This window comes from Eupeodes corollae, chromosome 2 (assembly GCF_945859685.1).
Source record: "Eupeodes corollae chromosome 2, idEupCoro1.1, whole genome shotgun sequence".
Lineage (NCBI taxonomy): Eukaryota > Metazoa > Arthropoda > Insecta > Diptera > Syrphidae > Eupeodes > Eupeodes corollae.
The window spans coordinates 17,454,806-17,475,929 of NC_079148.1; the positions used below are offsets into that span (position 1 = coordinate 17,454,806).

The 21,124-nt window shown below is 33.8% G+C and overlaps 1 protein-coding gene across 2 annotated transcripts in view; it reads left to right on the forward strand.

The window, feature by feature from the left end:
- LOC129946097 (chitin deacetylase 1) overlaps positions 1–21,124 on the forward strand; it is a 101,919-nt gene that overhangs the window by 25,459 nt on the left and 55,336 nt on the right. The window contains exons 2-5 of one of the 2 annotated variants that reach the window (XM_056056132.1): positions 1,554–1,645; positions 1,980–2,091; positions 7,668–7,801; positions 17,202–17,344. In XM_056056132.1, coding sequence (XP_055912107.1) covers positions 1,554–1,645; positions 1,980–2,091; positions 7,668–7,801; positions 17,202–17,344 — 481 coding nt within the window. The remainder of the gene's footprint in view (positions 1–1,553; positions 1,646–1,979; positions 2,092–7,667; positions 7,802–17,201; positions 17,345–21,124) is intronic. The other variant, XM_056056133.1, reaches the window with a different exon arrangement.

The following is a 21,124-nucleotide window of genomic DNA, read 5'->3' on the forward strand; positions in this document are numbered from 1 at the left end:
GGCCTTTTCCAAATCAACCAAAACTGCAACTGTGCATTTTTTTTTATTTATTCCATTGGATATCAGAAACGAGTTTAGACGCAGCATGAATTGTATCATGACCCGCCTTGAATCCGAACTGTTTATCCGGAATTATGTTGTTGTTCGCAGCAGATCTTTTCGTAAACTTTGCTGATGCACAGAAGAAGACTTATTGACCGAAGTTTTGACATGCAGTCCAACGCACTAACCATCATGCTACGGGTACTACAGAAGGAGACTGCACATAACTAAAGTCCATATAAACGGTTTTAAGTTCTTTGGTATTCTTAGTCGATGTAAATTTAAATAGACTTTATTTAATTTCAAAATGTTGACAGGTATTGAGTCTCTTTTATAGAATTGAAAAGAAAGCTCTAAAAATGATATTTGACCGTTGTCGAACTATAATGTTCCTCTCGATCACTGCTGCTGCAAGGCTCCATGCCTTTCATCACTTTAAAACCAATGCTCTAGCCAATTTCATTCCTTCTCTCAAACAATTCAACCGTAATACCCTTTGTTTTAAGAATTGTCATCAGTTTACGCTTAGGTCTGATTTTGGACGTATTGTAAAGTATAGAGATTCTCTTCTTGGTCGCACTACACGAATGTGGAATGCGACTGAAAAAATGAAAACAACACTTCCGAACGTGAATAATTGTATCAGACTGACAAACATTTCTGGCTTTTGGGCGCCATATCCTTCGATTTGCTCCTTAAAATCATTTAATTGTGTGTGTGTATTTTTAAATATCATCACCTCTATACAGAAAATTTACAACAACTCAAAACCATAACCCAATGGAAAATCAAAACCTCATTTTCTGTTTCATAATACAAAACCAGATACCCATATGAGTTTACCATTCATGTAAATTATACAAAACTTTAAAAAAATACAAACATAATTTTGAATAACAGTTCATTAAACATTTTGATTCATTGACTTGCCTCAATGACTTTTATGTTTATTTGTGGTTTTTCAGTAATCTATAGTTACAGTATATTTTTTTTTTTTTTTTTTTTGTCAATTAATATCTATTGAGTGATTGAGTAAAAAATAACTTTTAATCATTACTGAATTAAGGGTATTTTTTGTTAAAAGGTATAATTGTTTTAATCTAGTTTAAATTAATTAAATCCACCTACTTTATGCTTTTATAGCATAATAACTTAATCGAAAACATATTGCTTATTATTTTTTTAGAAACTTTAAACAATCGGTAATCATATTATATTATCACTCATATCGTCAATTAACTCAAACGTGTCGATGAAACTTTATGAACATTCATTTGAATTTACAACTTTTGATATATTTCGTAGAATTTTTAAAAAATAACTAGAGTAGTAGTTTGTCGTGGGACGTTTTTATGATTATTTTAGTTTCCATTCATATTTTTCTTAAACAAAAACATGCATGTTTTAAAGGTTCTAATTAATTTTTAAAATGTGAAATATACAAAACTCATACAATAAATCCTCTTAAAAATTATTTAATTAATATTTTTTAAAATGTTTTTATCTTTCAGCACAAGCAAAAGAAAAGGACGAATTTACCTGCCCACAACAAACTGGAAACGGAAACTTCGCGGATCCTGCTTCATGCCGTAGATTCTATCAGGTTTGTAAATACATACTACATTAATAAAACAATTATCCTATTTTATTTAAGTCCAGTTATTAGGAAAACAAAAATTATTAATTATTTGCTTCTTAAACTTAACCCAAACAAATAAGTCTTTTATGAAGAAATTATATGCACATAATACCACAAATTCATTTTCTTGTCTCGTATCAGTTTTATTTTCCTATGGCAATTTAATTTATTCTCTAAAATAAATTAATTTCTTTTATACCTCAAACTATTTTTTGCTGTATAAACTTAATCCATTTATTTATGTACTTCTAGTTTATATATTTATTTTATATGGTATCCTTTTTTTTTCTTTGTACAGTGTGTAGATGGTTTTCCATACATGAACCGATGCCCGTCAGGATTATACTTTGATGATATAAACAAATTTTGTAATTTCAAGGATGAAGCAACTTGCGGACCACTGCCAACTAGTAAGTATCTTATCGAAATTTTGCAAGTAACAGAGCTATAGGGCAGTGTGTCTCTCTTCACAAAAGGGTTGATGGAGAGGTACACTGCTAAAGCTGTACGTGCCCTTATATATCTTTATAAAAATGTCAAGCATGCAATGGATACATTTTATTATATAATATTTTATAAAATCTAAAGCTAAAAAGCCTGTTTGGACCCGAAATGCACTTTTGTGACTATAGAAGGGAATATAGGAACAAAGTTATCTCCTTTCAAGTAACAGGGTTTTAAATCTTACTCATCAAATATGTAATTCAATTTAAAAAACAGTGGTGGCTTTAAACTTCCAGGGAAAAGCTTCAGTTAATAAATCCGTGCTTTGTTTACTTCTAAAGGAAAGCCTGTTTCAATTTATAAAAAACAATGGTTTAAGGACTTAGATACTTAGACTTTTAGTATGTGAAATTTTTGAGTCCAAGATTAAAAATATGCATTTTATTTAATAGAATTTTGAAGTTTTCATAAAAGAACATGAAGGATTTCTTTTATATATTGGTTAGGTTAGGTTAGGTTATAGTGGCTGTCCAAGATGGAAACGGGCACACTTAGGCCAGTTTAATGGCCCATTGTGATACCACATGAATCTTGAGGCTTCCTCCTAAGCTCAATGGAACCAGCTTGAGTCCCTTACGAAAGGTTAGAGGCTGATTATGACGACATGATTTAGATCGCTTAGATCGTTAAAAAAGAATTCTTCTAGGTAATTCTTGAGTTTTCGAGCTAGAGCAGGGCATGTGCAGAGAAGATGAAGAACCGTTGCTTCCTCTTCCTCGTCCATACAGCTTCTGCAAAAGTCATTTGAGAATACGCATAGTCTCGTGGCGTGCTTTCCTATTAGACAGTGTCCGGTTATGACACCTATTATCGAGCTTATATGCGATCTGCTTAGAGAGAGCAAGCACCTTGAACGTTTTAAATCCATTGTTGGCCAGATTTTGTTTGTAACTTGACCATGGTGATGTTGTTCCACCCTCCTCACAGCATATTGCATTAGCAACAGTTTACAAGTAGCGATTGGTATGCCAGTACTTGCCAAACGTGGTAGGATCGGCTGTACTGTACCGTTCCTGGCGAGTTCATCTGCCTTACAGTAACCTGGAATGTCTCTATGGTCCAGCACCCAGCAAAGGTGAATATGAAACTGTTGCACCATCTCCATTAGAGATGATCGACAGTTATGGACTATTATAGAGTTTGTAGAGACAGAGTCCAGAGATTTGATAGCGTCCTGGCTATCAGAGAAAATACGGATATCAGATGTTGATATCACGTTTTCTTTGAGCCAAGACAATACTTCTTTTATCGCCAAAAGTTCCGCCTGGAACACGCTTCAATGATTGGGAAGGCGGAATGAGAAACTTTATTTCAGTCGTTCAGAGTACACACCTCCACCAACTTCTTCTTTTGTTTTTGACCCATCTGTGTAAAAATGGATTGACTCATCCTCCAAGAATGTCCTATACTCCCATAACGATCTGGTAGGTATAGAAATCTGGAATTTTTTGTCGAATTGTAGTTGGGGGATGGTGTAGTCTGTGTACTTTGGAATTGATTCAAAGTACCTTAGAATTACGGAGTGGCCAATGTTGTTGTTAGTCCACTGCGACGAAGCATTGGAGCGAATAGCAGAGCTTGCTGCTATTAGTTTGCTAAATATGTCAAGAGGTGTAAGTTAGAGAAAGTTGTCTAGTGCCGCAGACGTGGTTGTGCGAAGCGATACTCTTATACATAGGCAGGCTGAACGTTGGACTTTATTTAACCTATCCCTGTTTATACCTTTCTCTAAAGCAGTCCACCATACAGCCACACCGTACGTTAAAATCGGTCTGATAACTGATGTGTATAGCCAATGCGTGATTCTGGGTTGTAAACTCCATTTATTACCAATAGCTTTTTTGCAACAAAAGAGAGCTACAGTAGCTTTTTTGATTGTTTACTGTACGTTGCGTTTCCAATTTAGTTTTTTGTCAAAGACAAGACCCAGGTATTTAGCTTTGTCTGAGAATTTTAATTGGATTATTTTAATATAGGGAGGGTTGACAAATGGAATTTTGTATCTCCTCGAAAATAAGACCAGTTCGGTTTTGTGTGGGTTAACACCCAGTCCACACCGATCAGCCTAAAGTATTAGTCTGCCCAAGGCATTTTGTAAGAGTTCTTTTAGGATGTTAAGATACTTTCCTGAAAATGCTATAGCAATGTCGTCCACATAGGCTATCACTCTTAAACCCTCCGCATCCAGACTAGTTATAGGATTTCAATTACCACTAGGTTCCAGAGGGGAGGGGAGGAGAACACCATATGCGGTGTCCCTCTACTAACGAATTTATATATTGGAGAATGTAAACATTTTGAGATAAGCTACATTAACGTCCATTTAATCTGATAGATCAATTTTTTCCACAGAATGATAATGATAACCAACTACAAGCATATGAGCTTTTTTAATTAAAAACTCTATTTTTACTAACTTTTTTTTAAATTTGTGCATACTTAATTTTTGTATTTGCAAGAAATCTGCAAAAATCTTTAAGACTCAAAAAATGTAAATAGATTTTTTTTTTGTTCACTTAGGCGTAGAGTGCACTTTTTTAAATAATTTTATTTAATTTTTGTTGTTGTTTTGGTAAACCAAAAGATTATAACAAATTATAAATTGAAAATCTGCAAAATCACTTTTAATCACACAAATTTTAAGTTCATTTTTAAGCTTCAAGAAAGCCGTAGTGGCAAATGTATTGTGAACTTACACAAAAAGCATTATTTATTTTCAGTATTTTAAAAATGCGTTAGCCTCAGTTTTTCAAAGTAGACTTACATTCACCAAATTTAATCAAGTAACACTGAATTCTCTTATCAATTAAGTTTTTTATTCTAATTTTTTACCTCAAAACTAAAAACTCGTCGATGTGTTTGAAGTTTATTTTTTAAATAACAATTTTCCTCTGAAAATCTATTAAAAAATTTGGAAACTTATTTTTTACCATAATAATTATCTGTTCTGTATTATATTTATTTTTGGGTCCCACTGTTCCTCCTTTAAAACGTTATTATTTTAGGCTTTAAAGTTGAACTCTGGATGCTTCTCCACTCTCAAAAAGAAATTAATTTTGCAACCAATGAGTAGCGTGATGTATAGGTCCTTGTGCCTGTGCTTTTTTAACCTTTTCAACAAAATAAGCTAGATCGACTATATTACAACATTGCATGCAATCATCCTTGCAAAACCATGCAAACTATGTTACCATGCTACCCATCATCAGATAAAAATATAAAATGGGACTGAGAATGAGTATGAGATTGAAATTTAGTGCAAAAGACCCTTAGAATGGTCTTTTTATAAATATTTTCAACTGAAAAATAAAGCTTTTTAATCACAATCACTCAACTTGGTGGGTTGTTCGTATACCTATAACATCTGGTTTCACATATTGATATAACAATAGATATGTATTATATATGTATATATAACATGTATACATACCCATTTAAACCATTTATAGTTCCTATAGTAAATATATACCTTCATAGCCCCAAGTTTAATTTTTTTTGTGTGCTAAAATTTAATTTGAAAATATAAATTAGAAAATTCCATCAGGTTTTTAACAATCTGGAAGTGTTCTCAGAATGTATACATTGACATGTTGACATCAAATGACAATCTTTGTATACAAAAAGATTGAAGTAAAAATAAGAGTGTGTGAATTTTTAATTTCATAACTCAGAATAACTAAACCGTGAAAAACACAGAGAAGACATATTCCTAATTAGAAAAATGTATTAGTTTGTTTTTGTTCTCAAAAGCTGTGTAGTTCCAAAATTACCTTACACGACAGCATTTCACATCTGAAAGAAAAAATTACAATCATAGTTTTTAGAAATTCAGTATGACACTAAGTACTTTGCTTTTCAGAACATCATGAATCAGAAGAGAAAACAAATACGAACAAAATTTTAAAATTCAAAACTTCAAAGATAGTTTATAAATAACTTGATAACCCTTTAACCAACTTTAATATTTTTAATGTAAATAACATGATCTTGTTAAAAATTGAATTTTAATTAATTTTGAAGGAACTAAAACAACCATCTTACCATTTGTTTAAATAATTCAATGTGATTGTTTATGTTTATATCTTTTAAGTAAGGAAAAAGAAAAACTACTTCTCATTCCAACACCTAGACAAGACACATTATCTCAAATTCTGTATGATGTCTCTCAAAAGCTGTGTAAATAAATAAATTCAAACTCATAAAAGTGTCAAAAATAGCAATTCAAAAACCATTTCTTCTGTCAATAAGAACACACAAAAAGACACATCTAATTTTTATTAAATACTTCCTAAAAATTTATTGATAGAAAAAAAAAAAAAAAACAAGAAAAATAACAAATTCAAAACATTTCTTCGCAACAAATCCAATAAAAAATGTAAACACAAAACTGGATTGGGACTAAGTAGTTATATGTAGGTTGTTATCCTTTTTTGCATTTTGAATTTGAAGATGATTTCAAAAGATATGACACATCCTATAACTCTCTCTGCAAGACATCACACCCTTCCAAAAAAAAAAATTCAAAATCAAAAACAAAATAAAACAACATCAACATCAACTCTCTATCTGTTTTCTGTATATCCTTTAATTTTGTATGTTTTTATTTTTATTTCACATCATCATAATAAAAAGAAAGAAAGACATAAAACCACCAGCATTTGCACATCAGTTATGCTCGTATGGAAATTCAACACAAATACAAACAAAAAGAAGCGAAGAAAACAAATCAAAGGAGATAAAAACAAAAAAATGGGAAAAAATAAAAAGAAGATAGAAAAGTAAGGAGAGAGAGATAAATATTGAGTAACAACTTGACAGAAAATGGATGTTTAAACATTTATCGCTTCCGACAATCAATTTAGACAAAACGACTCAAAATGCTCACAGCTACCCCCTGCTGTTACTCGCAGCGCCCTCTGCTCATCTTGAAATTCAAACAAACTCAGATAAAATATACACACACACACATATACGTGTTCACGCATACAAATTTATAAACGTATATTCCCTCAGCGTCTATTATTTTTCAATCTGCTTAAGAAGAGGTTTAGATTTGCTCGCACCCACTTCACTCCTTTACCAAAATCCTCCCACTTCCCGTCCTTCCATCATTCTACAAAAAACTCCTTCTAACTTCAGATAGAAAAAGATACACAGAAGTAGGTATTTGCAGGAAGTTTTCAAAACACAAACGTTTTATTTTCAAAGAATCTCTCTCTGCATGAATCCTTTTTGCACCACCATCATCAGCAGGACTCAGGACCAGGATATTCATGTGACATAAAATTCAAAATTTCATCAAATTTCATCCAAAAATGCTTGACAGATTTTACTTAGAATTTTCATTCAAGTATTTATGTATGTATTTGTGTGCCTTTGTTGTAGTCTGTGTTTGTGTTTGTGTATGATGCTTTTATGAAATTTTTTTGTAACTCAACAAATTGTTTTATTGAAATATGCCTTCCTTTTTTTCTTTTTATTGACATAGCTGTTGCACCCAAAACAGATGCCCCTGTAGACTTGGCCCAGAGGTGTGATCCAGCTCAATGTGAATTGCCATATTGTTTCTGTTCCAAGGATGGTACTCTTATTCCTGGCGATCTCGAACTGGACAAGGTAAGTGGATGATGTGTGCTTTGTGCATCGTCAGTATACGAGAATATCTATGAATAGAGATTTCCCAGGATATTAATAGAGATACAAGTTGTTATTGATTTTCTGAGAATCTATGTATGTATAGATGGGGGGTTGGAAGGTAAATATGGCTACAAGCTGTCATCCGCAGTTACGTAAACAGTCTTTTTTTGTAATTTATTTATGAATTTCGAGCCAAGTTAAACCACATATGTATAGTTAAGTCCACCACCTTCAACATAATACCACTCTGAAAAGGAGGAAACTCCGGAAATGACATTCCTTTAGCTCCTTCCCTCGCTCGGTCTGTTTCTATAAATTGTCCTGTCTGTCATCGTCATCATCGTATCGTCATCAGTCTAGGGAATACTGCATTCCATAGGTATACATACACTTCCCTACCTACTTTAACGGATCCTTGTACAATCAAAAGGGAAATAGTATGAGACACACTTTTAATTAAGGATAAATCCTGTGGATGTTAGTTCTGTGCATATATAAAAACCACACATACCTACACATTGGGGATCAAGCTTTACCAACTCGCAATACCTCATACCTACTGATGCATACTGCTGTTGCCCGCCCTCACGTCTCTCAACAAAGTTGAAATGTGCAATGGAAGTTTTCGAGTCCCTATACGACCGAACGACGGTATACCTACTCCTACTTTACTTTCGTCCCTGCACAAATACTTAGATGACAACAACAACAACAAAAAAGGGCTTTGGGATTCATGGACTTTGACAAAAACGTCAAATAGCATTGGGGCAACAATATGATGATGGCATGTTATGGACAGACATCCAAATATTTACTATACCTTAGGTATACGAGTATAAGGCTCAGTCAGCATCCGGATATTAATCGTGCCTTGATGTGAAGATTTGTATACACAGGGAGAGTAGAGCAAGATGTAGGAAACTTTAAGCAAGTTTATTTCAAATCAACAAACTTGAAATTTTTGAAATTTAGACAAATTAAATGGATTTAATTAGAACTTTAGCTAAGTTAAAAGAGTTCAAAAGTTTTAATAATTTTTATTTAAGTTTCAGAATTCGCTTTAGAAATTTAAAGTAGCCAAATATTAGGATATTTATAATTTATGTAAATAAGATTTTTAAGGCAGCATTATGAAACCTTAAATGGTACAACAGAGGCCAACAATAAAAATATCGAATAAGTTCAAGAATAATTAACAAAGGTTACAAAATTAAATGCAATTCAAAATAAAAAACAAATTGATTCAGCTTTGCTCAGGTGAGTTAGGTCTAGGGTTCAATCCCTGTCTGTGCCATCTAAAGTTTTTTTGCTCGGGTATTGCCTCTTGCAAGGAATTAAGAAATCCCCCAAGAAAAATTAATAATGTTGTAAAAATGTTGGTCCCCTTTATCTCTTACAACATTACTCGCACGCAGGAATAATTAAAAGTTGTAAGTCAATAGGTAAAAAAACCTCCCAAGGATACCAGCCACGAACCGAAGCCTGTAAAGACGATCAGGGGAATATCGTAGGAGAACCCAGTCGATGCTGAGAATATGGAAAGATCACTTCTGCAAATTATATAACGGCGATGACAAACCGAATTCCGCTGTAAGGAGATAGAACCACTCAACCTCGGCGACGCAGATCAACAATTCCGCCTACCCGACCTTGACGAAGTGAAGATAGCTATATCTAAACTTAAGTCAAACAAAGCTGCTGAAGCTGACGGCATAGCTGCCGAAAAATTGAAAGCAGCAGGCATTGACTTGGTACGGAGCATGCACCAACTCATCTGCAAAATATGGTCGGAAGAAAGCGTGCCCGATGAGTAGAATCTCAGCATAGTGTGCCCGATGCATAAGAAAGGATCCTCTAAATTGCTCCAACTACGGAGGCATCAGTCTCCTCAACATTGCGTATAAGATCCTCTCTGCCGTATTATGTGATCGTCTGAAGTCATTCGTCAACAACCTGATTGGTCCTTATCATTGTGGCTTCAGACCACGAAAGTCCACTATCGACCAAATATTCACACTACGGCAGATCTTGGAAAAAACCCAGGAACTTCAAATCGATACCCACCATCTCTTTATCGATTTCAAAGCCGCGTATGACAGCATCTATAGGAAAGAGCTCTACCGAGCAATGTCTACTTTTGGCATCCCTGTCAAACTTATCCGTTTGTGCAGAATGACGATGGAGAATGCACGCTGCTCTATCAAGGTCGGAAAAGATCTTACCGATACATTTGATGTCAAAATAGGTTTTAGACAAGGCGATGCACTGTCATGCGACTTCTTCAACATCGTTCTGGAAAGAATTGTGCAAAACTCAACCGTCAACACTAGATGCACAATCTTCCAAAGATCCATCCAATTACTCGGATACGCAGATGATATTGACATAATTGGAAGATCAAAGCGTGATGTCAGTGGAGCGTTTTTGAGCATTGCGACGGAAGCGAAGAAGATGGGATTAGTGGTCAATGAGGGCAAGACCAAGTATATCAAAATCAAATCAAATGGGGTGGCGCAACAGTCCGTTGTGAACCAGGGCCTTGTGACTTACAACTCTCAACCATTCCTGTGTGCGAGTACTGTTGTCAGGAATGGAAGGGACCTACAATTTAAGGCCGAATCCGAACGGCTAATTTGAGAAAGCACTTTTTCATGACAAGAATTACTCTTGAAGGATTTGTCAATTCCTCGCAAGAGGCAGTACCCGCGAAAATTATTTTTTAAATTAAGATGGCACAGGCAGGGATTGAACCCAAGACCCCTTGCATGACAGTCCAACGCACTAACCATCATACCACGGGTACTGCAAAAAAAAGACCAAGTATATGCTGTCATCAAAAAAGGACACTGAACGACGACGTCTTGGACAAAACGTCACCATGGACAGCTATACTTTTGAGTTAAGGACTTTGTCTACCTAGGCACCGCTATTAATGCAGACAACGACATCAGCGCTGAAATCAAACGAAGAATAACTCTTGCAAATCGCTGCTTCTTTGGACTAAGAAATCAACTGAGAAGTAAAGTCCTCTCTCGAGGATCTAAAATCACCATCTATAAGACACTCATCATCCCGGTTCTCATTTATGGCGCTGAGGCCTGGACGCTGTCAAAGAAAGATGAGAGCGTCTTAGGATGCTTCGAGAGAAAAATTCTTCCGGTGATTTTTGGTCCCGTACACATAGATGGAGAATGGAGGAGAAGATATAACGACGAATTGTACGGCTGTACAGCGACACTGACCTAGTTAGCAGGATTAAAGTCCAACGGCTGAGATGGCTAGGTCATGTAGAGCGGATGGACATGGACGCTCCAGCCCAGAAGGTCTTCGAATCCAATCCCGAGGGACGGCGCAGTAGAGGAAGACTGCGACTCAGGTGGCACACCCAGGTGGGAGATTAACTCAACCAATTTGGCGTGCAAAACTGGAGACAGCTAGCTACGGACCGAGCTGGCTGGAGACGCATGTTGGTTGAGGCCCAGGTCCGCCCCGGACAGTAGCGCCACCTTATGTAAGTAAGTAAGTCAAAAGGCCTCAATAGACAGTTGCACAACAACAAGTTCCATATTTAAAATTATTTGTTTTCACTTTTACTTTTGAAAAGTTTTATGAGAAGTTGTTCACTTTGTAAATTTAGAGCTATAAAAAACAATTTAACGTAGAAAGTCATCGCAAATAATAAGTATCTATGTCTTTTATTTGAAGATTTGATAGAGCGTAGCTAGTTTCAAATTTTTTATAAAATATCAATGAAACATAGAAAACATCGTTAAGCGAATTAGAATTTGTTAATATTCTTGTGGATTTGGACAGGTTGAAAATTTAATCTATTCAATAATGCACACCTTAAATTTTTCTAATTTTTATTTCGTCCTTGACATATTTTCTATTACCACTCAAAAGAACACCTTTTCATCGAATGATTAAAGAAGCACTTTACTTTAAACATATTATTGTCTTTTAAGTCTATTTATTTAAAAGGTAGGTAAAGGTTTAGACTTGAAAAAACTCCAACAATTGAAAAACCATAAATAAAATGTCAAGAAGCCTTTTTTTATAAATATTCTTCATTCATAAATCACAAAACGATTTAATCTCAGAATTGAAGAGCTCATTATAAAGAGTTGAAATTCGAATCTTTTTTAAATTAATCATTTATCATAAAAATAAATGAATGGAAGATAAGTATACTACATCTGCCTCTTTTCAGGTCCTTGGAAATAACTCTTCTTTTACAAGTAGTAATGTACTCATTTTCAAATAATCTATATAAAATAGATAAAGGTAAGATACTACAGCATCACATATCCCTTCGCTATGAATCAGAAGAAAAAAAACTCATGAAAAAGAAAAGCTTCAGAAAAATGAAACCTAGATCCTTCCTGTCAATGCACAGCAAAAAAAAACCACCATGACTATAAGCATCATCAACAGAGAGGTTCCACAGTACCTCTTATACCTAGCTTCCTCTAGATCTACCTATCAAGCAACCTTTCAAAAGACCACATTATATCAACCAGCGGTCATCTTTTCTCAATTGTTCACTTCATTTTGTTACCGGCGAACTCAGTGTGTTTCTTTTTTTTTTGTATTATCCTGTTCATATTCCACAGCCTGACATGTCCTGTCCATCCATATCTACTCTCCTTCAATATCTTATCCTCTTTTGATTGTTCGTACTTGCAGGCTACATCAGAACACAAAAAAAAAGGATTTTGCAACACAAAAAAAAGGACGATGAATGAAGAGAAAGGATAACAAATGGAGCAAGAATCCAATTATAATCATGTAATATCCCTTTTCAGGTGGTTAGTCACCACACACACTTAATAGCAAAGAAATGAGAGGGAAAAAATATGTTTGTATAGTGGATCATCATCAGCGAGAACCATCAATTACAGAGGTTTCCACATTGAATAGGAGAGGTACCTTTTCTACCTTCTCTAGGATAAAGACATCCCCAAAGGATGATCTGGGCCATTTTCACTCTTGTAATTAGATGGTCTCCCTACCTTCAGTTTTTTCTTTTTTTTTTTTGTTAACTTTTGCATGAGAACGGTTAAGCTATGTTTACAGGACACACGATATAAACTCTTTGCAAAAAAATATAGAATAGACTGAGATGAGGCGAGTTTCAATTGAGGATAATTTCCGATTAAATAACGTTTCCTTAGCTGAAAATCCTTTTTTTTATTGTTAACAATGTTTTTCTCTTCGTCTTTCAATTGGGAAAAAATGTATTGTGTTCGAGAAAATGCTGTCCATCATAAGTTGAGCAAGTCCTTTCGACCATTTTGTACATTGATTATTTCCTTTTTAATATACTATATGTATTGGGTGTGTCTGTGTATGTACAAAGGAGGTGACTTATTTTCTTGCTGGGAGAGTGAAAAAATCCTTTCTATTGTTAAAAAAGGCAACATTGTGTTGCTTGTATTAAATTCATTGAATGGAAAAGGATAATTAGAAATCGATCCACCATCCACCTTGGAGGCCATGTCCGCTTTTTTGTGTTGTTGTGGAAGAATTTACCTCAAGGCTCTGAAGCTACTTAATTGTATGTACAAAATTGTTCACTTCAGCATGTCCTTTGATTTTTCTTGTTTTTTCAATCGATAAATACAAAATTATCAAACAATTCTGGGATAAAATCAATTAAGCTTAGTTTACACTACTAATTGAAAATTTGACGTTTCAATCGATAATGACAACAATTGCCAGACTCCATTTTTTTAACTTTCACTAAACTGGCAAAGAGTTTTTTCTATTTTACATTTTTTGACACCCTTAATATTTCAAAGGTATCCAATTTTTTCAATTTTGTTTAATGGTTTTAAAAACTTCTACAAAATTCCCTTTCTTTACATCAAAGACACTCCGGTCCTGCCTCTTACCGGAAGAACTTCAAAGATGGTGTATTTATGTTTTGTTTAACTTTCTGCGGTTGGAAATCAATTTTAATCTGTTAAAATCTGGCACTGTGAACGATTAGTGGTTATTATGGTACTTCGTTTATTTTGCTCAATCGATTTGTATTTTTGTCAATTATTATAATTTTATGTTGATTTGGCAATAATAATTGAAACATTCTTTTATGAAGACATATTAGCTTTATAAATATTTTGGTTGAATTTTCAGTGGTTAAGGTAGCGGTTGGTAAGTGGCGGAATTCATTATAATTTGAAAACATGAAGTTGATGGGTTCGTGTTTTGAAATTTGAAATGTTAGCCATGAATTAATTGAGCAATTGTTTGAATAACTTTTTAATTTAAATGTGATTTTTGACATTTATGAATAGTAGTATTTAATAGTAGTAGTAGGGCGGAGGAGATGGTTTTTCTTCCTGTAGGAATATAATATCTTTCCTAAGGACTTATTTTTTACATTTCTCAAATAATTATTTTTTTTTTATAATTGTTTCTCAAGCTGGAAATCTAAATTACATATTCAGTTAATTTTCAAGATTCAGAAAATGTTGTTCTAAAAACTTCAGTCAAATATAAGTTCAGTTATATTAATAAGAACTTAAAATAGTCAAATGACTATTAAATTAATTCCCTAAAAGCATCCTGATCACCATTCAAATCAGAGAGAAAAAATGACTTTTCTACTTCTCTTCATCATTTGGATGGAATATAATTTTTCTTTTTCATTTTTTCTTTTAAAAAAAATCAACAAAAATTCCGTGACTCTCTAAAAAATCATTATAAATCATTATTCATCACCAATAATAATAATTTTCTTTCTCTAAAATAAAATTGCGTTCAAACGTTTGTCGTTTATTTGAATCCCATTGCGGAATATTAAGCTATCCATCGACTGGTCACCCGCCATATCGCCAACCCATCATCGTTTTAAGTAGATATTCAAACTAAAGCAAACAGAAAAAAAATAAGGATAAAGATAAAATTCGATCAAGGATATCCGTCAAAAACAACAACAAATCCTGCCGACAGGGAGCAGGACTTTTACCATAACGAAGAACGACGACAACTACGACGATACGACAACGATATTGGATTATGCCAATGAATGAGTAAAACTATTTCAATTTCCACTATTTTCATGGCTCTATAGATAGAGACGAGGATGAGAAATAGAAAATATATCTCCTAGATATAGGCAAAAGAAAGAATTACCATCAATAGTCACACGATGCGCGCTAGGACTCTGAGCTATAATTCCGCACTCTGATGGCATATCGCATCGATATATCGATACAATTATAGTTTAAGACCAGAACGTAGCTATGAGAACTGCAGACGTGGACAGGACAGACGATAGTGATGTTTAGATGAATGTGATTGGATGAATGCATTCCTAATACCATCCAATTTCATTTAGTGCCACAAATGTGGGTCATCAGTGGCATTAAGAACCAGGATTCAGGATTCACCCAGGAACCATCAACATCACCATTGCCATCACCATCAGCATCATCATCATCATCATCGATTGCACTTTCAAACAAAATCGCGCAAGGAAACGCGAACTTGCATATCCTTTTCGTTGGTATTTACGCTGATTCGTGATTGAAGTTTTTCCAAGAATGTCCTTTGGATAGACAGACAGACAGCAAAGCAAGCAAGCAGGCAGGCAGGCAGCCCAGCTAGATATATAGAAATACGATGGATGCTGCTCCGCATCCGACAGTAGTCGATTTAGAATATTATACGCTCGTTAATCTTGAATCGGATGATTATGATGGTGAAGGATTCTGAATCTAGATTCACATGACCGTGCTCTGGCTCTCACTTGCCATTCCTGAGCCAGACCAATCGACCACCAGGCCTCTGAGTATGCGAGTGGTGACTAGCGAGGGCGAGAGCTAGGGTGAGGGCGAGGGTGAGGGTTAGCAGGATAATGATGGCCAATAGATAAGGAATTGGAAGTGATTTTGCATTTTGTTTGAGGCGGATCGAACATAACATCTGGCCAGATGCATCCAATGACAGAATAGAACAGCGATGCTTCTGTGTTTACTCTCATCCTCATCCGTCTGTCCGCGTCCGTCCGTTCGGTCGGTCGTTGTCGGTCGTTTGCCACCGTCGTAGTCATTGCCGGCTTTGTCCTGCAGTTTGCTTTAGCTACTCCATGAAAATCTCTATAAGGATTATTGAAATTGATTTCAAAATGCATCCGCACTAAGTGATAATGCGAAAGCATCGTTGGAACTTTCATCGGGTAATGGAATTGATTTAGAGAAGCATTTGCAGTTTGTATTATTCGATTGTGGAGATTAAGTTGATGGAGGACCAGTTAACGACTAAATGGGACCAAATAAATATGTATCTTCCGATTGGAAAATAGTATTGCGAGTAGTTACTATACTGAATGGTATTTTAGTTGTGAGAGGCAAGCCGAGTGCGGGGGCAGCATCAGCTCATTGCTGTGACAAAACTTTCAAGTCTTAACTGCTGCACACTGACCAATGCTGCTACTGCCGCCAACACCGCTTATTATTTCAATGATAGTTTTGCATTGTTTTTGTTTCGTTTTATGTAATGGAGAGAGAAAGTTTATTTTAGTTGAATTTTCTAGGATTGCAATGATTTTAATCAAGAGATTATTAGTTTTGTTATCTGTAATAATTCATGACAAGTAATATTTTATGAATATTCCATATCAAACCTCTAGGTTAGATATTTCTATTGATAACAAAATTTTATTGTGTTAATGAAACAAAAGAGCTGATGTACGAACTTGAGATTATAATTAAGCTTCCATTATAATCACGGTTGTAATCAGACGAGATTTGAATTCGGTATAGTGCTGAGTTCAATTTAAATTAATTCATCTATTTAATTAACTGTAGTCTATTTAAATAAAGGGTATCTCAAAATGAAATCAAAATAAATGTTAGTCAATAAAGTTTAAAATCCGCCTCAAAAGAATATATGACAGATGTCATTTAACTGTCAGTGAAAATGGAGCACTATTTTTGAAGTATTGTTCAATTTACATAAGCTCTTTTAACTATGTAATCATGTCAAGTAGTATTTTTTATTGATTTCTAATAATTAATAAATAAATAAGTAAAACTGTTTGGCCAATTTTATAAATCATTTTTTAATTCCTCAAGAAGTTTCAAAATACATTAACAGCTTAGCAACTTCTAATAACCAAAGCCATATTATATTTAAAAGGCACACAAAATTATTGTGTTTCCATTTTCGTGTGACTTTATTTTTATATTATGAAAGAATTCAAATCTAAGCCAAAAGCATAAAAACCAACAACTTCTTGTCTTTATATTTACTGAAATTCTTTTAAAAATAAAAAAAGTCAGCTAAATGATTTTCTTTATTTTCTTCTTTAGAATTTTTTCATATTTTATATTTTTTATTTTAATTTTGGTTTTCCTGTGTATTCTTACAGATTCCCCAAATGATTCTGCTTACATTCGACGGTGCGGTAAATTTGAATAACTATGAACATTACAAAAAGATTTTCGACAAAAAAAGGAAGAATCCAAATGGATGCGAAATTAAGGGAACATTCTTTATTTCCCATGAATACAGGTAAGCGCACAAGAAAGGAAGAAAGCAATAAGTATATCATAAGAAAAAAAAAATCAGGTAATTTAAGCCGCCTTTTCAGTCAGTGAAAGAATTTGGCTTGTAGCCAAAGAGCAGTCGCATGGTTTCCTCGATGGTAAATAAAACCGAGTAATTGGTTGTATGTTGAAAGTATTCATTTTTTCGCCCTCTTTTTCCTTACATTTTTCTATTTACTTGTGGACAATGAATGAAATTTATTATTTGAAGTGGAAAAGCTTTTCTTGTTTTTAAAATTATAACACAGAGTACAAAAAGGAATATTCAAATTACGCCTCCACAGAATGGATCTCTGGAAACTGACACTCCTAATGATGTGTCCTAATTGCCTGCCGGCGATATAATTGCACTTACATAATAACCTCATTTGTTTTATCTGTCTAATTCTCAAGTCCCACAGACTAAATCTTCTTTCAAACCAAATTCAACTTCCAACATGACTGAATTTTGCGACAAGAATAGCCACTGTTGAAATATTAAAAAAAATTGAAGGTCCAACAACTTGAGTCTTTATTATATTTTTGATCATTTTCTGACAAATTCACTTCAACTCTTGTCTTGTCCAACCGAACCACACTACACATCCACAGTGTTATAACATTGTAAAAACATCCCAAACCTTGCCCTTTTGGACACTTTACGTCGAAAAAAAAGCAAGGGAGAAAAAACAAGAACAAAAAAGTTTAAATCATTTCCATCAGGACTCATGGCAGTGACAAAGCCATTCATTTCCCTTATCTGAACAACACTTTCCCTCCCATGGTCGAGAGCAGGTCCTTTTCTTCCCTTTTTTTTCTGTGCGAATCTGGGCTGGTGGTAACCCCTCGCCATATACATATAAAATATAAACCATTTAAAGGTTGGTCGTTGTTGGAAATTTCAATTAACATGAAACTGCGAATGAGTGAAAAGTTAAAGAAAACAACAATGAAATAAAAAATGGAAAATGGAAAATGGGGAATATACTGGCCAGGGCGATGCGATGCAATGGTGGATGCTGGTGAGTCAAGTGGATTCAGACATCGTAAAGTTAAAGGATAGGTATCTCTCTGTTATTTGCTTTGTTTAAATTTTTTCCAGTTTTTTGGTGCTAAGAGGATTGGGCAACCGACACGGAAAAATAAAGTTTTCGACAAGAGTGTATAACTTTAAAGGGTAAAGAAATTTGAATGTGGTTTTTGCAACAAAAAAAAAACAATTGAAACAAAATGTTTCTTCGAAAAATTTGATATTTCTGTATTTGAATTTTTGTTCAAAATTAGAACTCGTAGTTTCATGGAAGATTATGTCTTTTGATACCAACACATATTTTGTGTTGATCTTATGACAAATTCTAAAATCTTTATTCAAGGTTAAGATTGTTTCTAAGTGTAATGGTTTCTGATTTTTAATTTGTTGTTTTTGCATTTTTAAACAAATCCTAAAAAATCAAAACAGTGTGTAGTTTTCGTTTAAATATTTAAAAAAAACTGATCTAAAAAATAATTTGTTTTTATATATCACTATTAAAATAAGATTTATCATTGAAAATGAGATAGGTTGAAGTACTACCCCCTATCATGAAAATTTTCTTATCTATTTCCCACAATTGTGACTGTATGTCCTCTATAGCTTTGATTATTCTATCTTCAAGATTTTAAATCAAATGTGGAGCATTAACATAAACCTTATTTTTGACGCGGTTTCAAGAAAAAAAAACAAACTTTGAATGTTTTAAATCACAAGATCTTGGTGAGCGATTTCGACAACCTCGTCGAGAAACAACAAGGTCATTATAATTTGGTTAACAAAACTGTGAACTATAAATGCAAAATGTTCACCAGTTCTGTAACTAGTTATTATCAATTTCATAACATTTCTGAAACGTGAATTGTTAAATTCTTTACAAAGGTGATGCATTTAGCTTTCAATCATCAAAAGAGAACAGCTTTAATAGTGATTCCTTTTTTTGTAGAATTTTAAACTTGTCGTGAAAATTTGTATTTAAAAATGAATTTTTCCAAGTGGGTGTCCCCTTACAATCATCACGTCAAGGGGTATGTCACAATATTTTACAAAACATATTACATTGAAGAAATATTACTACTACTACTATGGGGTGGCGCAACAGTCCGTTGTGAACCAGGGCCTAGTGACTTACAACTCTCAACCATTCCTGTGTGCGAGTAATGTTGTCAGGAATGGAGGGGACCTACAGTTTATATGCCGAATCCGAACGGCTAATTTTTGAGAAAGCACTTTTTCATGACAAGATTTACTCTTGAAGGATTTGTCAATTCCTCGCAAGAGGCAGTACCCGCGCATATTAATTTTTTTTAAATTAAGGTGGCACAGGCAGGGATTGAACCCAAGACCCCTTGCATGACAGTCCAACGCACTAACCATCATGCCACGGGTACTACCCAGAAAGAAGAAGAAGAAATATTACAAACTTAAAATAAATTTCTCCTTTAATTATTTTAAAACCATTTCAAATTACAAAACACCAACAAAATATGAGTTTTTATGTTGTTGTCTATAAGGGGTAACCGTCTTTTGTTTTGACACCTCAAACACTTTAAGAAAGTAATCGAATTTGAAGTCCATATTCAATTATATTGTGCTTTAAGAATGTCTCCTATCTCCTTGCTTTTGATATTGATAAATCTACCTACCTTTCTAATCGTTCAAAGCAAAAAGCATTACACGGTTTCAAATCTAATATCCACAAAACAAAAAGTGGTATGCCTCAGGGCTTCGTTTTTTCTCCGACACTCTTTCTTTTTGTAGTACTTTGATTTTGTAATTATTATGTTGAGACAAAAAAAATGGGACGACTTGAGCCACATTTTGCATCAACTATGCAAAGCCTTTTTGAAATTCATACTGTTTCTATTTTGCATTTTGAAAACAAATGGGAAACAATATTATATTTCAAACACCTATATTTGCAGACAGTTTGATAAATTTTAATAGAACTCAAAACTCAATTTCTTTTTTTTATTATATAAAAAATAAAAGAAAAAAATATAAAGTAAAAATAGTAAGTATACGACCAAGAACACCATAGATTGAATGGACTTCTGGTGAAGATTCACTTGAAATCAGCAGACACTTTTTACTTTTACTACACAGTTACATGTGAAGTTAAATTTACTTTATTAATTCTCAGTTCACAATTGATTGAAGTCAGTTTTGTTACGAAACGTGCCAAATCCATAAAGTTTAGGTTTGTTTTTCGAAATTTTGTTGTGATTAACGTTGAACCAATGTCTGTTAAATTTTGTTTCCTTCAATCCAATATTATAATCAAAACATTAATTTACTGTTAAGTACAGAATATAGCACTATTTCCTTATTAAAACTTTTCTATTTTACCAAAAATTATTTTTCTATTTCTAAACCTGTGATGAATTAGGGTATACAGAAAGTTACCTCAAGTCAAATTATTTTAATCGAGCTGCATCGTATTAATATATAGCACAACACACTGCCCAAATTTCATCTACGAACATATATTCGCATACAAAACAATGGCAAAAACCCCAACTTTTTTTGAAAATTGTTTCAAATTAATTCGGAACAATAAAATATACCTAAACAACATACCTAGTTTTTAAATGCCATAGAGTTTGAAATGGTTAGTCTGGTCGTTGCCCGTTACATATATATTCTCAATTTAATTCACTCCCTAGACCATTATATTTGAAACAATATACATATCTTTACCAATAAAATACTATATTTTTGTTATATATCTAAATG